The sequence below is a fragment of the Melitaea cinxia genome, chromosome 15 (assembly GCF_905220565.1).
Source record: "Melitaea cinxia chromosome 15, ilMelCinx1.1, whole genome shotgun sequence".
NCBI lineage: Eukaryota > Metazoa > Arthropoda > Insecta > Lepidoptera > Nymphalidae > Melitaea > Melitaea cinxia.
Window position 1 is genome coordinate 6319325 of NC_059408.1, and position 14754 is coordinate 6334078.

Here is a 14754-nt window from a genome sequence, read left to right on the forward strand (position 1 = left end):
TTTAGTTCTTTAAACTGTATAGACTGTAGTCTGCCCCTTACCCTTCTGCGAGTGGTGACGAGGGAGGAGGAGGAGGGAGTCAAAATGCTAATAACTCGCAACTTTAATCGGTGTACTTTTTGCTGGAATTAAATCTGTTAAACAAAAGAATGAGGAAATTACCGATTTAGCTTGTACATATATGTGCAAGTATCTCTGTTAACACCACTATTTTAATAAAATAATTAATGTTAATGAGTCATTTCGGATTAATCTTATAATTATAATTTTATTACGTAATAAATATGTAAGCCAAAAATTAAATAAAAAATATATAAAAATTGTACTAACAAAAAAAAAAACAGCAATTAAAATATAATTGCTATATTTTCTTTTTTATTCCATAAAAAATCGTGCATATAATTTCATTGCCGTTGTTCACGGATGTATTTGCAGACAAAACAGATCCTTTGTGTCAGTTTATGTAAATGTCATAAAAGACAATCACGATTATTTAACTAAAGCCTTTATTTGAATTGATTTCACATTTCAGTGTAAAATTTGTTTTTTGTTTTAAAATGATTTAAAAAAAATTTAAAATTCAAAATAATCCAATTTTGTGAAGATTTTCCTGAGTTTTATTTTTTTAAGTGAATATATATATTAATTGATTGATTCGGGCTGTAATATCCTACTGCGTGGCATAGGCCTCTCTTTCCACGTAGGGGAAGAATTAATGTCCGATATATATTCCCTACCAACGGTAACGACCCACCCCACAGGCGACGCGCAGATGCAGCACCCGGCGTCTGTGGGAAATGGACAAGGGTTGCTGCTCCAGGGACGGGGGCAGCGTAAGAGGCGAGTCCAGGAGGTGAGCTTGAGGATTGCCAGTTGGAACGTGGGTACGATGACTGGGAGAGGACGAGAGCTAGCAGATGTTTTGGAAAGGAGACGGATAAATATAGCGTGCTTGCAGGAGACGAAGTGGAAGGGACAGAGAGCAAGAGAAATAGGGGCGGGTTATAAGTTTTATTATTGCGGCTGTGATGGGAAAAGAAATGGCGTAGGTATAGTGTTAGATAGAGAGCTCAAGAACAAGGTGATGGATGTGAAAAGAGTGAATGATAGAGTTATTGCAGTAAAACTGTTGATTGAAGACTCGGTTTTAAATGTCGTTAGTGTGTATGCGCCGCAAACAGGATGCGATGACAGTATGAAAGAAAGATTTTGGGAGGATTTTGATGCGGTAATAATGAAAGTACCAGAGTGTGAGGAAATATACATTGGGGGGGACTTTAATTGACATGTGGGAAGGATGAATGACGGGTATGAGAGGGTGCATGGGGGCAGAGGTTACGGAGTTAGGAACCGAGACGGTGAAGCTCTACTTGAAGCAGCCTTGGCCTTTGACTTAGCAATAGCCAACACATTCTATCAAAAACGGGAACAACACCTTATCACATACCGTAGTGGTCTACACTCTACCCAAATTGACTACATTATTTTAAGAAGAAACAGGCTAAAATCGGCCAAGGACTGCAAGGTAATACCGAGTGAGAGTCTCGTCTCCCAGCATAGGCTACTGCTCCTGGACTTAACTCTGAAAGTTCAGAGTTTAAATAAGAGCCCGAAGCCCCCAGTTAGAACGAAATGGTACAGATTGGATGATAGGGAGGTGGCTGCAGAATTCCGGGAAAGAGTGGTTGGTAAAATGATAGAGATGGGAGATATGGTGGGGATGGGAGTAAACGAGTGCTGGAGTGAGATGGCAACGTGGGTGCGAAGTGTGGCAAGGGATGTCTTAGGGGAAACGAAAGGGAAAAGGAAGATAGAGAAGGATATATGGTGGTGGAATGAGGAAGTACAGACGATTTTGAAAGAAAAGAAGAATGCTTTCAAAGAATGAAAAAGAGTGGAAGATGGAAATGACAGAGAAAAGAAAATAAAAAGATCAGATTACCAAAACATTAAAAAGAAGGCTAAGAAAGCAGTCGCTAGCGCAAGGGCCAAGGCTCAAGATAAGTTGTATCATTTTTTAGAGAGCCCACAAGGTCAAAAAAATCTTTTTAGAATATCAAGAGAGAGAGAGATGAATGCAAGAGATGTAAACCATATGAAATGTATAAAAGACGAAGCGGGGAAGATTTTGACGGACGATGAGGAAATAAAAGAACGCTGGAAGAGATACTTTAATAACTTGATGAATGAAGAAAATGAATGGAGCGGAGTGTTAGAAAATGTACGAAGTAATGAAGGAATGGTGAAAGAGGTAAGTATAGAGGAAGTGAAGATGGCAGTGCAGAGTATGAAGAATGGAAAAGCAGTTGGGCCAGATGGTATACCAGCGGAAGTATGGAAGTTTTTGAAGGCGGATGGATGGAAGTGGCTGACTTTATTTCTCAATAAGTTGCTGCAAGAAGAGGTCATACCCGAGGAATGGTGCTACAGTTCACTGGTGCCCATTTTTAAAAATAAAGGTGACATACAGGACTGCAGCAGCTATCGGGGAATAAAGCTCATGTCACATAGCATGAAGATATGGGAGAAAGTGATAGCGCGACGAATGAGAGAAGAATGTGAAGTCACACAGAACCAATTTGGATTTATGCCGGGCCGGGGAACTACGGACGCCATATTTGCACTCCGCCAACTCTGCGAAAAATATCGACTCGCACAAAAAGACCTACATATGGTGTTCGTAGATCTGGAAAAGGCATACGATAGGGTCCCCCGTAAGGTTCTGTGGTGGGCTATGAAAGGGAAAGGAGTGCCAGAGAAGTATGTACGACTTGTTCAGGCGATGTATGATAGAGCTAGCACCCACGTCCGGTCCGAAGCCGGGGTAACTGACAAGTTCAGTGTGGCTGTAGGTTTGCACCAGGGGTCGGCTTTAAGCCCGTATCTATTCCTCCTGGTAATGGATGTTCTAACATCAGACATACAGGAGGAAGCACCCTGGTGTATGCTGTTTGCTGACGACGTTGTTCTTGTCGGAGATAATGTCCTTGAGGTACAGAGCAGACTGGGAAAATGGCAGGAAAGACTGGAGGGCGCGGGATTGAGGATAAGTAGGTCTAAAACCGAGCACTTGTTCTGCGATTTCAGCGGTTCGTCCGGTTTTTCCCATATTGCCTTGGATGGTGTATCCCTACCAGTCTGCTCCGACTTCCGCTACCTTGGGTCATTAATACAAAATGACGGCAACATAGACCGTGACGTGAAAAATAGAATAAATGCGGGATGGATGAAATGGCGACAGGTCTCTGGAACAGCTTGTGATCCACGAATGCCCCTTAAACTTAAGGGGAAAATCTATAAAACGATCATAAGACCTGTCGTAATGTATGGATCGGAATGTTGGGCAACAAAAGTGACGGATGAAAGAAGAGTGCACGCAGCCGAGATGAGAATGCTAAGATGGATGTGTGGAGTAACGAGGAAAGATCGGATTAGAAATGAGTATATAAGGGGAAGTTTGAAAGTAGCACCCGTGACAGAGAAAATGAGGAGCAATAGGTTAGCGTTGTATGGGCATGTAATGAGGAGGGATGACCGCTATGTCGGTAAAAGAATGTTAGGGATGAATGTCGAAGGACGAAGAGCGATCGGCAGACCGAAAAAGCGATGGATGGATTGTGTGAGTGAGGATATGAGAAAGAAAGGAGTAAGCACTGAAGTGACGAATAATAGAGAGGAATGGAAGAGGAAAACATGTTGTGCCGACCCTACATAAGTGGGATAAGGGCAGGAAGACCAACGGTAACGACCGCTGACACCTGTCTATGACAATACCCGGGACCGACAACCTAACGTGCTCTCCGAGGCGCGTTAGCATGACCCTCAAGGACATACATACTAATTCAGTGGCATTGTGACTTCAAAATTAGGAGTTATGTTGAGTTACAAATTATTTGTTCGAAAGGAATTTTGCGAACTTTTGGAAAATGGATTGAATTTTGCAGTTATGTTGAGTATTTTAATGGCGTATTGGGGCAACTATACACCTAGTGTAGACTGTGATACCTATTTAAAAAATAGAGTATTCCATCGACTTAAATATCTACCTAGTATATTTACTCAGTACGAAACATCAATACAAAACGTGAATTCATGATACTTATTTTAAAGTAATACTACGAATTAATTCAATAAATCCAAAATAAGTAAAATGAATAATTCCGTTGACTTTAAATTACGTAAACGATCATTATTCACTCAATAAACTTTGGGTCTAGTTTACCTTACACTGTTAGAATCAACATTAGTCGGTACCGTTGGTAACATTGAAATAGGTAGGAATAATGTTAATTTAGATTTTATTTTTAATTTTTATTCGTGATTCATTGCATGAGACCCATTAGTAATATAAATTCAAATCAAATTCAATAAGACATTTATTTTATCAAAAGGTTAATAAAAAAAGTCGGTAAGATAAAGATAATTTTTTATCGAAGAGAATAAAATTTATTATAAATATCAACGTAATACAAGTCATTAAAATTAGGATTAAATTTTATAAAAATGATCGTGTCTTTTGTTCTGGTTGTCTCGACAACACGCGTAGGCGTAAGAGCCATCGAATAAAATAGTCCATTCCGAACGAATGACCCCACGAAATAATTGTTCAGATTTATCTCCGTTGTTTATAGCACGGCTAGGAATCTTTCTCAATCATTAACTATAACGAGCGATATAGAAACGTAACATGAAATAATATACCGTACTCACTCGGTAAACAGAATTCCGGTATCAGAATTGATTGAATTAACTCTAATTACAGACATCTCTGAGTAATATGAATGGAGTGTTGGTACTAGCATTCGACTAGTCATAAATAACAAATCAAATGAATTAAGTTGAGTACCGAATGACATTCATTATTCTTCATAAGACAGTCGTTCGTCTAATGATTCTAAAACTCCGACTACCGAAATAATAAACATAAATCAAAGGCCAAAGCTTTAATACAAAGTATCAATCATATTGTCTATAACGAATTTGAATTTATGCAAACAGAAGAAATAAAAGTATTAAAAATTAAAGGGAATAACATTTGACGTGTACCTACTGTGCAATATAAGGAGGATTCGATTAGTCATTATTTGATTTAGTTCGGCGGACTGGCAAGGCCCCTGCGGAGTGGCGGTAGGGGGCGCGAGTGCTTTGCTATATGCTCGTCATCAGCCGAACCATCGACACTTAGTGCCTTTCAAATGTACTGAATTGTATCCTGTTTCGCATCCTGAGTTATGTGAACACAAATTATATAACAGTGACTACAAATTTTACACTTTATGCATCGTATTAAGCGAAGAGCGTTGATGTTGGGATAATATCACTTTAACTCAATTATACAAGGACTAATTGACCAACTTCACGTGATTAATGGAACAGAAAAGTTTCTTGGATTAGAATTATGTATCTCATAAAAAGACGAATTCAGTAATTTATTTCTATTGTGCGAAACAATTTATTTCGTACAGGAAAAATAGTTTTAACTTTTGTTAAGATACCAACTGGGTGCAATGTCAAACGCCATCGGCCGAATATTAATCTGTAATAACCTTCAATCAATATTATAAATGATTAATATGATAAAAAATATCGAAATATAATTTTTAAGTGTTCAGTTGATAGCAGGTAGAAGTCAATTCAAATCATCGAACTGCACACATTCATTTACTCGTACAGAAGTAATAAACTTCGAGGGGGGTTAATTATGAATAAGCAACCTGGACTTAATAAGATTAAAGAAACACAAGTAATACGAACTCAATGCAACATAATTTACCGACTTTACATGCTCATTTGTGATTAGCCGGCGCGAAAGGGCAAATCCTGTATTAAGATAGGTAATGAGGTTAAACCCTACCCTCCATTTCAAAAGGTAATATGTTAGAAAAGGACTCACTGTAATTTAAATTCTAATAATAGCCCCCACAGTACTTATGAAAAGTAATACGTTAAAAGTTGCTGACGAAAGTGCGGTAGAAAATTAAGCACAAAAAGGAACGATATTTATTAAGATATACTGTATTGTAGACTGTATTGGAGGTTCGGATAAAGTTCATAATACACACAGAGATGTTAATGAAACGAAGAAAGAAGTTAACGATGGATTGTGTGGTAAGTCGGCACCCTGCTGCCGTGGACCCCGACAGCGCCTATCACGGACAAGACATCGATTAGTGATCGACTGAATTCAATTGCTTGGATAGACATGAGTCGATCGAGATTTGTATTGTTCGATTTTTCGAAAATTTGCATTTTAAAAACGTCACGTCAACGACAACGCTGAGTCACCTGACAAATGAAAAGAAATCGATCGTGTCAGATATCGAAATGCGTTGACCGTAAGCCCTCGTTTTATTATTGTTGTAATATGATTACTGTCAACCATTTTTTTTTACCTAATCATTCCTTGATTCGATCTGTCGCTTCATATACGAGGTTTCATTTAATCGCCATGTTTGAGTATTCCAGATGAACAAAACATTGTAAATCAATGTAACAGTAAACAATATAGAAAATAAAATATGTATCGTTTAATTTTAGAACATCTACCGAAGTTCATAATACACAAACTTTCGTGTCACGCATGCGTATCACGATCTTATGATATTTCAAGTTTATTGGCTTAAGTCATGACATCACCATATGCGGTAAGCGTTGATAGTTACACTTAATAAAAAAAATAACAGTTTATTATGATTGTGGCGTCATATTTATCAAATATGGCGTAAACATAAGTGTTTTAATGGTCGTAATTAATTATTGAACACGCCATTTTTACTTACAAACTGTCTTTTATCTTTATCTTTAATATTGAAACTTGATTCTAAATTCAAAACGAAATCGATTTAATAAATTTCGTTTATCATATTACAGTAGTGACAGAAATATATGTAAAAAATTAAATATTATACAAAGATCATCCTAGAAGCTTAACATGACTACTTAATACATCAAAAATTCATTTAAATATTGTTATATTTATACAAGGCATTACAGGCAAGGCATTTATATTATACAAGGCATAGGTGACCTTGTGCGTTGTGCGTCGATTGATTTTATTATGATACTTTTATTTAATTTCAGCTATTGACACACGTTTGACACTTCGTCCCGGTAATATCTTCGTCGAGCCATACTACTGCCATATACTGAGTAAGATAAAATAAAAAATAATCGCAATAGTTGTCACGATCCTGAGAAATAACTTATAAGCTGTGATCACAGGAGAGGGCGTGGTAAAATTGCCTGTTAGACGTTTGTATGTGATGTACATTCATAATAATCTTAATAAACACAGATGGTGACTACATTTTATTGTGTCTTATATACAAGGGGGGACTCCTGGGGGGATTGGGGATTGAGTCGGCAACGCGCTTGCTTGCTGCGATGCTTCTGGTGTTGCAGGTGTCTATAAGCTACGGTAATCGCTTACCGTCAGGTGAGCCGTACGCTTGTTTGCCGACCTAGTGACATAAAAAAAAAAAACAAGGAAAGTGAGATAAAAGAGATACAAGGAAAGGACCCGTTTGGCGAACTTCATCAAAACTTCACGAGGAACCTGCCTTATACTAAAGTATAATGCAGTTTAAAACATTGTATACGATTTTTTAAGTAGATGTGCCAAAATTTTATATATATCATCATCATTTCAGCCTATCAAAGTCCACTGCTGGACATAGGCCTCCACAAGCTCACGCCAAAAATGGCGTGAACTCATGTGTTTTGCCCATAGTCACCACGCTGGGCAGGCGAGTTGGTGACCACTTGTCTCACCGAGGACGCTGCTGCCCGTCTTCGGCTTGTGTATTTCAAAGCCAGCAGTTGGATGGTTATCCCGCCATCGGTCGGCTTTTTAAGTTCCAAGACGGTAGTAGAGCTGTGTTATCTCTTAGTCGCCTCTTACGACACCCACGGGAAGAGAGGGGGTGCGTACACACAACGAATATATATGTATATAACACACACACGCACGCAGAAAAAATAATAACTATGTTTTAGGTAAGAGCTGATTGATATACCTATTTATTTCTTAATAAATATTATACCCACGCTCGGGTAATTGAGCCTTCCGTAAAGTTCCGTAGGATAATTCGTTGGTGAGCAAAGTAGAGTCACTGCCAACGGCACAGACGGATCAGCCAAACTTTTTTATCAAATATTCTGATATTATATAAGACTAGCTGTGCCCACGACTTCTTCCACGTGGAATTTAACAAAGTAGTTATTGTTCAGTTCGCAAAGTAAAAAAAAATCTTAAATAAAAGTAGCCTAAGTTACTCCTTATTATATCAAATATCAGTGAATGTCAGTTTCAGAGATTAGCCGGAACAAACAGACAGACAGACAAAAAATATAAAAAATGTTATCTTGGTATATGTACCGTGTACACATACATATAAATTTAGTAAAAAGTAGTTATTTTAATATTACAAACACACACTCCAATTTTATTTACATCTATACAAAGATATCCAAGGTAACCAACAATACAATACAACATATTTACACAATATAAAGAATTGTTAAAAAAAATAATGTTATAATAAAAAATTAACACTCAGAGACTACTACAACACACGGTTTTTTTGCATGTACGAACATTTATCATAAGCGTAGACTGAACTTGCGACCGGTAACGTAACAGCCGACTGCTACAACTACGGCTTTAACCCGCTTTTATTTTTCCCTCATTTTTTATTCATATCGTTCAAAATTTGATCTAGCATATTGCTTATTAAAATTTTGTAAGCTAATTCATTTAACTATTACAAATTTTTCAGTAAATGTCCTATTCCTGGCCCAAGGCCTATTATATTTGATTTCTGCCAGTGAATTTTACATTTCACATTACATTTCACATTATACCCTCAAAATTAGATACAATACTCATCTCTGCATACTTTTAACCTCACATTACGTATATCATCACACTATCATATTTAAGTGATTTTTATTACTTTCTACAGAAATAATATTCTCGTATAAAAAGTAAAAAAAAAGCCCGTATATTTACACTTAAACACTGTAAAACTGTAAACAAATCGAGCTCCCAATAAGTAGAGAAATAAAATATGTTATATTGAAAAGACTGACATGCAACTGTTATTTATAAGAACATACTTGAACATTATGATGATACATTTCGCGTTCTCAACACAGTAGGACTCCATAGTTAATGTAATAAAGGGATTTGAATAACACCATTAATAACATGAATACATCTATCTCTTTCTATTCCAATGCAATAACTAGCCATCTCGTTTTAACTCGGTTTATTGTAAAATTAAATATCATTTGAAAGCACTTTAATGATGGTATCATCGTGCCTTGAATTATTTTATTATTCGTAGTTTCATTTTAATATTTGTATTAAGAATTTTAATAATATAGTACTCTACAATATCATTTCTTGTAACAATTTATCTCAAGCCTACGCAACAATTATCTTTTTTATATCTCGTAAACTAAACTTAACCTGATGCCGCGTTGGCGCAACAGTCACAGCCATGGATTGTACCTGTTGCGTTAGCGGTTGCGGGTTCGATCCCCGCAAATGACAAACATTTGTATTGGGCATACAGGTATTTGCCGTGGTCTGGGTGTTTGTGCAGTCCTTGTGGGTTCCCCACCGTGCCTCGGAGAGCACGTTAAGCCGTCGGTCCCGGTTGTTATTATGTCCATCTGATAGCGATCGATACTCATAGTACTATGAGTATATCCGCCGAACCGCATTGGAGCAGTGTGGTGGATTAAGCTCTGATCCTTCTCCTAGATGGGGAAAGAGGCCTATGCCCAGTAGTGGGATATTACAGGCTGAAGCGAGAAACTCAATGTTTCGCATCATACATTTCCTACGTCGTCATTACATTATAGGTGTAGACAAAGTTCTGGGTAGAAACTAGTATAAAAAAGTTAAGTATAATGTAGATAAAATCAAAATCGATTAAAATACAATACCGATTTACTCACTAAGCACTGCTTTGACAACAAAATATCGTAACGAAGATTGTAACTATATCGTTTAAAGTGAACATCACTAGCCTTTCTAAAAGCTTTCAAGAATCAATTTGGCACCTGACACTAACATGTTTTGATCAATCCAAGCGTGTAAATCGAATTAATTGTGACCAAAGTTGCTTGTATCTTCATACAAAAATGCTTAATTTTAAGCATCGATGTTATAGATAAGATCTTCAATAAATAATGATATCGACTTTAATTATAATTGCTGTTGAATACAAGTTAATGAACGAGAGTTTATCGATTATCGATCGGATCGGATGTTTCAAATAATTCGGGTGGGTTCGCGAGATAAATCGATTAATCGTTTGCCTTAAGTCCATTCATTAAAATTTTAGTTACGATTGTTTTTATCTCAAAATAGTTGTGTTATTATCTCGTATTCTAGAAGAAAAACGCTGTTGTTTTTTTAATGTGAAGTAGTAGGAATTATCGTTTACATATATGGTAAGATCTAAAGTTTTAATTATTAAAAAGTATAAATGGTGGTATTATGTTTTGTAAATCAAAGCCAATGGGGGCTATTATTTTTGATTTCGATAAACATGCATATTTTATAGCATGGTATTAGTATAGCTCAGTATTCGTTTGGCTTAGTATTAGTATAGCCTATCCGTTTGATTTTAGTAGAGACAGTCTGGTTTTCAATTCTTCCGGTAAGTGATGTAGAGATAGTCATAAAATATCTACTATTTGAGGACAAGCTTATCTATCATCGTTTGCAATTATTTTCAGAACATCAAGAGAGAGAGAGAAGTATAATATGTTTCTGGTATATATATATATATGAATGTTTATCTTTTATAGAATCGTCTATGCATTTGATCATGTCATTATCTTCACAAAGGTTTCTGAGTTGAAGAACGACCAAAAAAAAGCGTAGCAAACGCGCACAGAGTATAGCTAGTGTAATCATAAATCAATTACTACAATATTTAATAAAACACTTTTTTCGGATTTTATCGCGGTTTATTGTTAACTTTTGATTCCCGACGTTTCGGATACTTTACAGCAACCATGGTCACGGGAGGAATGTCAGTCCAGAAAAAAGTGTTTTATTAAATGAGTAAAATTCGCGTAAACATTAGAAAACAATACTACAATATTTATAAGATATTTTGAGACAAGTATAGCTTGATTTTGCGTAGCATAATTGTTCAGTGAACTTTTACGATAACCACGTATAGACGCGTTTTATTATAAAAAATAGAGCTGAACTTAGCTTAGGAACTAAAGTCGAAGTTTCGCTTCCTCCAGATTTTAGCCTTCTCTGACATAGAAAAAGTTGCACCTGATCAGAAGTGGGTCACGTGTAGCGCAAACCTAAAATTTAGGCCGTATATATTTTTATATGTACATGGAAGCTCAGGAAGTCAAGGACTATATTTTTTGACAACCTTATATTTTAACTTCAACCTTATATATAAAAAAACATTTTCCAAAAAGCAAGACAAAATCGATATCAAAATCGAAAATTAATTTATTCAAGTAAGATTTCCAAGCACTTATTTTCACTTAGAAACAAATTCGTTAAGATATACAAAATATACTCTAGCTAGTTATTCACACTTTAGAACGTAATACTTTGACATTACGTATGAAATAGCAAATCGATACAACAGACCCAATAGTAAACGTTATAGCAGTCAATTAAATAACATTTCTACAATTCGTAACAAATAGCTGAGCTTGCACCGATCTCTGTTTACAAGAGCGCAGCCGCCTTTAATTGCACAACAAAAACTTTCAAATAAGACATTGCGTTAAATAATTAGATTAACGCACCGCATTATTTATCCAACCTTCGTATGGACACGGTGGAATTTATACAGAGTTGAATATAATTTTATTGTATTTATTTTATGCAAAAAATCAAAATTTAAATTTAAATAGCTTTATTCAAAAAAAAGAAAAAAAATACAGAGTATATTTCTTGCAATTTTCGCAACAATACTACGTAGCTAGAAAAGTTAGTTATTGTTTTATACTTAAGTTTATAACTATGATTCCTTAACTTTTTTAAGTGAAGTAAAAAAAAAAAAAGATTTGATAAGGTAGAAAATTTAATATATACAATGATTTTAATTTATAAATTAACGTCGTTTAATTTTTTCGGAGCTTATGTTCATTGTTATAAATCTTATTAATTTTCGGAAAAAACAGTTTTTTCCGCATACTAATTTTCTATTAATAAATAAGCTGCACATAAATATTTAAATATATTATATCGGTAAATATATAGTTATCTTCTTACTCGTATAATAATTTTATTTCATTTAATAAATAATAAATCTTTAAGCGAAAATTAATCAAAAATTTTATTAAGGACGGTAATATCAACTCGTTAAATATATAATTGTAATTTAAAGTAAGAAACGCAAGGCAAATCGATAGGTAATTTATGCGAAACAATGTAACATAAATTCGTGATTAGTCTCACGTGAACTTTGTAATGGCAATTATGAATAGCCGCTCCTGGACCGCCATCTTTATTCGACTATCGAGCATGTAATTACATTACTGTGACATTAGAATATGTTACCTTAATTATAAAATTAATTCTATAAAAAATTGTAAAATTTGTACCAGTCACTCAGAATATTTGCTGTTCTACGTACATGTCTATGTTTGAGTGAGTGTGTGTATGTGTGTTTGTGTATGTTTTTCTTTGATCCTTTTTGGAAAAAAAACGGAGGATCATTTACACGGCAGCTATATGTCGGTAATTAAAAATCTCTACGATATAGCGAATTTACGTATTTTTAAAGTAAATATTAATTATGTTTAGTTAAATAGCTGTCATATAAACGTAGAAATTTTAAGTTGATATGTAGTTACAACTGTAGTTATATATTTATACATCGAAATACTACAAATAATTTGTATAACATTAACTATTCAACAACGAAATATATACCTCGAAATCCATATCTAGTTGATCATATAGAAAAGGAACTACTCAGATGTCTCATTAATTTAAAAGAATTGACCAGAATAAAGATACCAATCATTGAGGCAATAAATTAGTAAGATTCATTGCTACTGTCTTATAAAAACTACTAGAAATTACTTTATAAAACTTTTACTATTTTATCACTATTTGTTTCATTTGTTTTTATTATTTTTATATTTACATATCGATGCCTCGCTTCCGAATTGTTTGTAGCTGTAAGTGCTAAAGTATATTGCATTCAAACATTTGTAGGTATATAATACGTTTTAAATAGTACTACATTTACGCTTCAGCCTGTAATATCCCACTACTAGGCGTAGGTCTAAACATAGGAAGAGGCCTATACCCAGTATTGGGATATTACAGGTTGAAGCGAAAGGCATAGGTCTCTTTCCCCATGTAGGAGCAGGATCAGAGCTTAACCAGGTTACTCCAATGCGGGTTAGCGGATATATTCCCTACTATGAGTAACGATCGCTATCAGGTGTACATGATAATAACCGGGACCGATGGCTTAACGTGCTCTCCGAGGCACGATGGGGAGACCCACAAGGACTGCACAAACACCCAGACCACGGCAAACACTTGTATGACCAATACAAATGTCATGTGCGCGGGATCGAACCCACAGCTGCCAGCGCAACAGGCACAGTCCATAGCTGTGACCATTGCGCCAACGCGGTGTCTAAAGAACTATTTATAGATATATATAGTAGGTATTTGACTGTAATTTTGTGTAAAGTTGAAGTACTTCCCTAGTCGGCCTGTTTCAGCTTTGTATTACGAATGAGTAAAACAATTGCGCAAAGCAAATGTACTTGAAACATCAAACTATTGCAACTAAGAGCCGAACAGTTATACTGTACTATGTACAGTATAACTATTCAGTATTCATACATATGTCATAGATGTGTAATAAAAACTTATTAAAATTGATAATATACTAACAAAAACTATTTATCCTAAATAAATTTCGCTATTATTTACAGAGGCTTAGAATAAACTACAAAAATGGTATAATACAAAAAAGAAATCTGAAAGCAAAACGTTTTTATCTTTAGTAATAAAAGAGTTATTTTAGGTTTACATTAATAATAAGTACCAAATCATTGCTATCGGTTCAGATAAAACATGTAATTAAAAATGTTTAACTACCCTCATTGGTTATGAGCATACTCGTTAGTCGCAAAAACGTCGAATTAATAATAAATCCGTTTTAGCGACAATCGCACAATCTCAAGTGATGTCCATAACATATCGATATATTACCAGCAGTAAAAATGTTTTTATGCTTTCATCGAAACGGTATATCAATGTTCAAGTATAGTATCGTATAACTTTTTATGTACTTTTTATTTGATGTTTAAAAATTTATACCATTATTTGCTCAGGATTGTTCAGAGTTGCAGGATAAATACCCATTGAAATTCTCAATTTCCAGTTTAATTTAATTTTTGGTATTTTTTTTTTATTCAAAAGAGGTAGGTCAAGATGTATTAATTTTTTTATAAAATTACCATACTTCCTTTTTCTATATCTTTCTGTATTTATCTTATCTTTTTGTAATTTGTATAAATTCAAACATATTTACCCTATTTATAAAAAGCAATTTAATAACATGAATTTTTGAATCGATTGTATGATGTTGAGATTCGTAATCGAAAAAACGACCTCGGAACGAAAAGCTGTGTCACGTCACTACCAACATCCCTTTTCAGTCAAATTTTATAATTTAAATAAAGCTTAAGTGAGGATTCACTTGGGTAAAATATAACTAGAAGACA

At 35.0% G+C, this 14754-nt stretch overlaps 1 protein-coding gene across 1 annotated transcript; it reads left to right on the forward strand.

The window, feature by feature from the left end:
- The first annotated feature begins 772 nt into the window (after window positions 1–772).
- On the forward strand, window positions 773–1285 carry LOC123660640 (craniofacial development protein 2-like). The gene has a single exon (XM_045595696.1). The coding sequence runs from the start codon at window positions 773–775 to the stop codon at window positions 1283–1285; it is 513 nt and encodes a 170-aa protein (XP_045451652.1).
- The last annotated feature ends 13469 nt before the right edge of the window (window positions 1286–14754 follow it).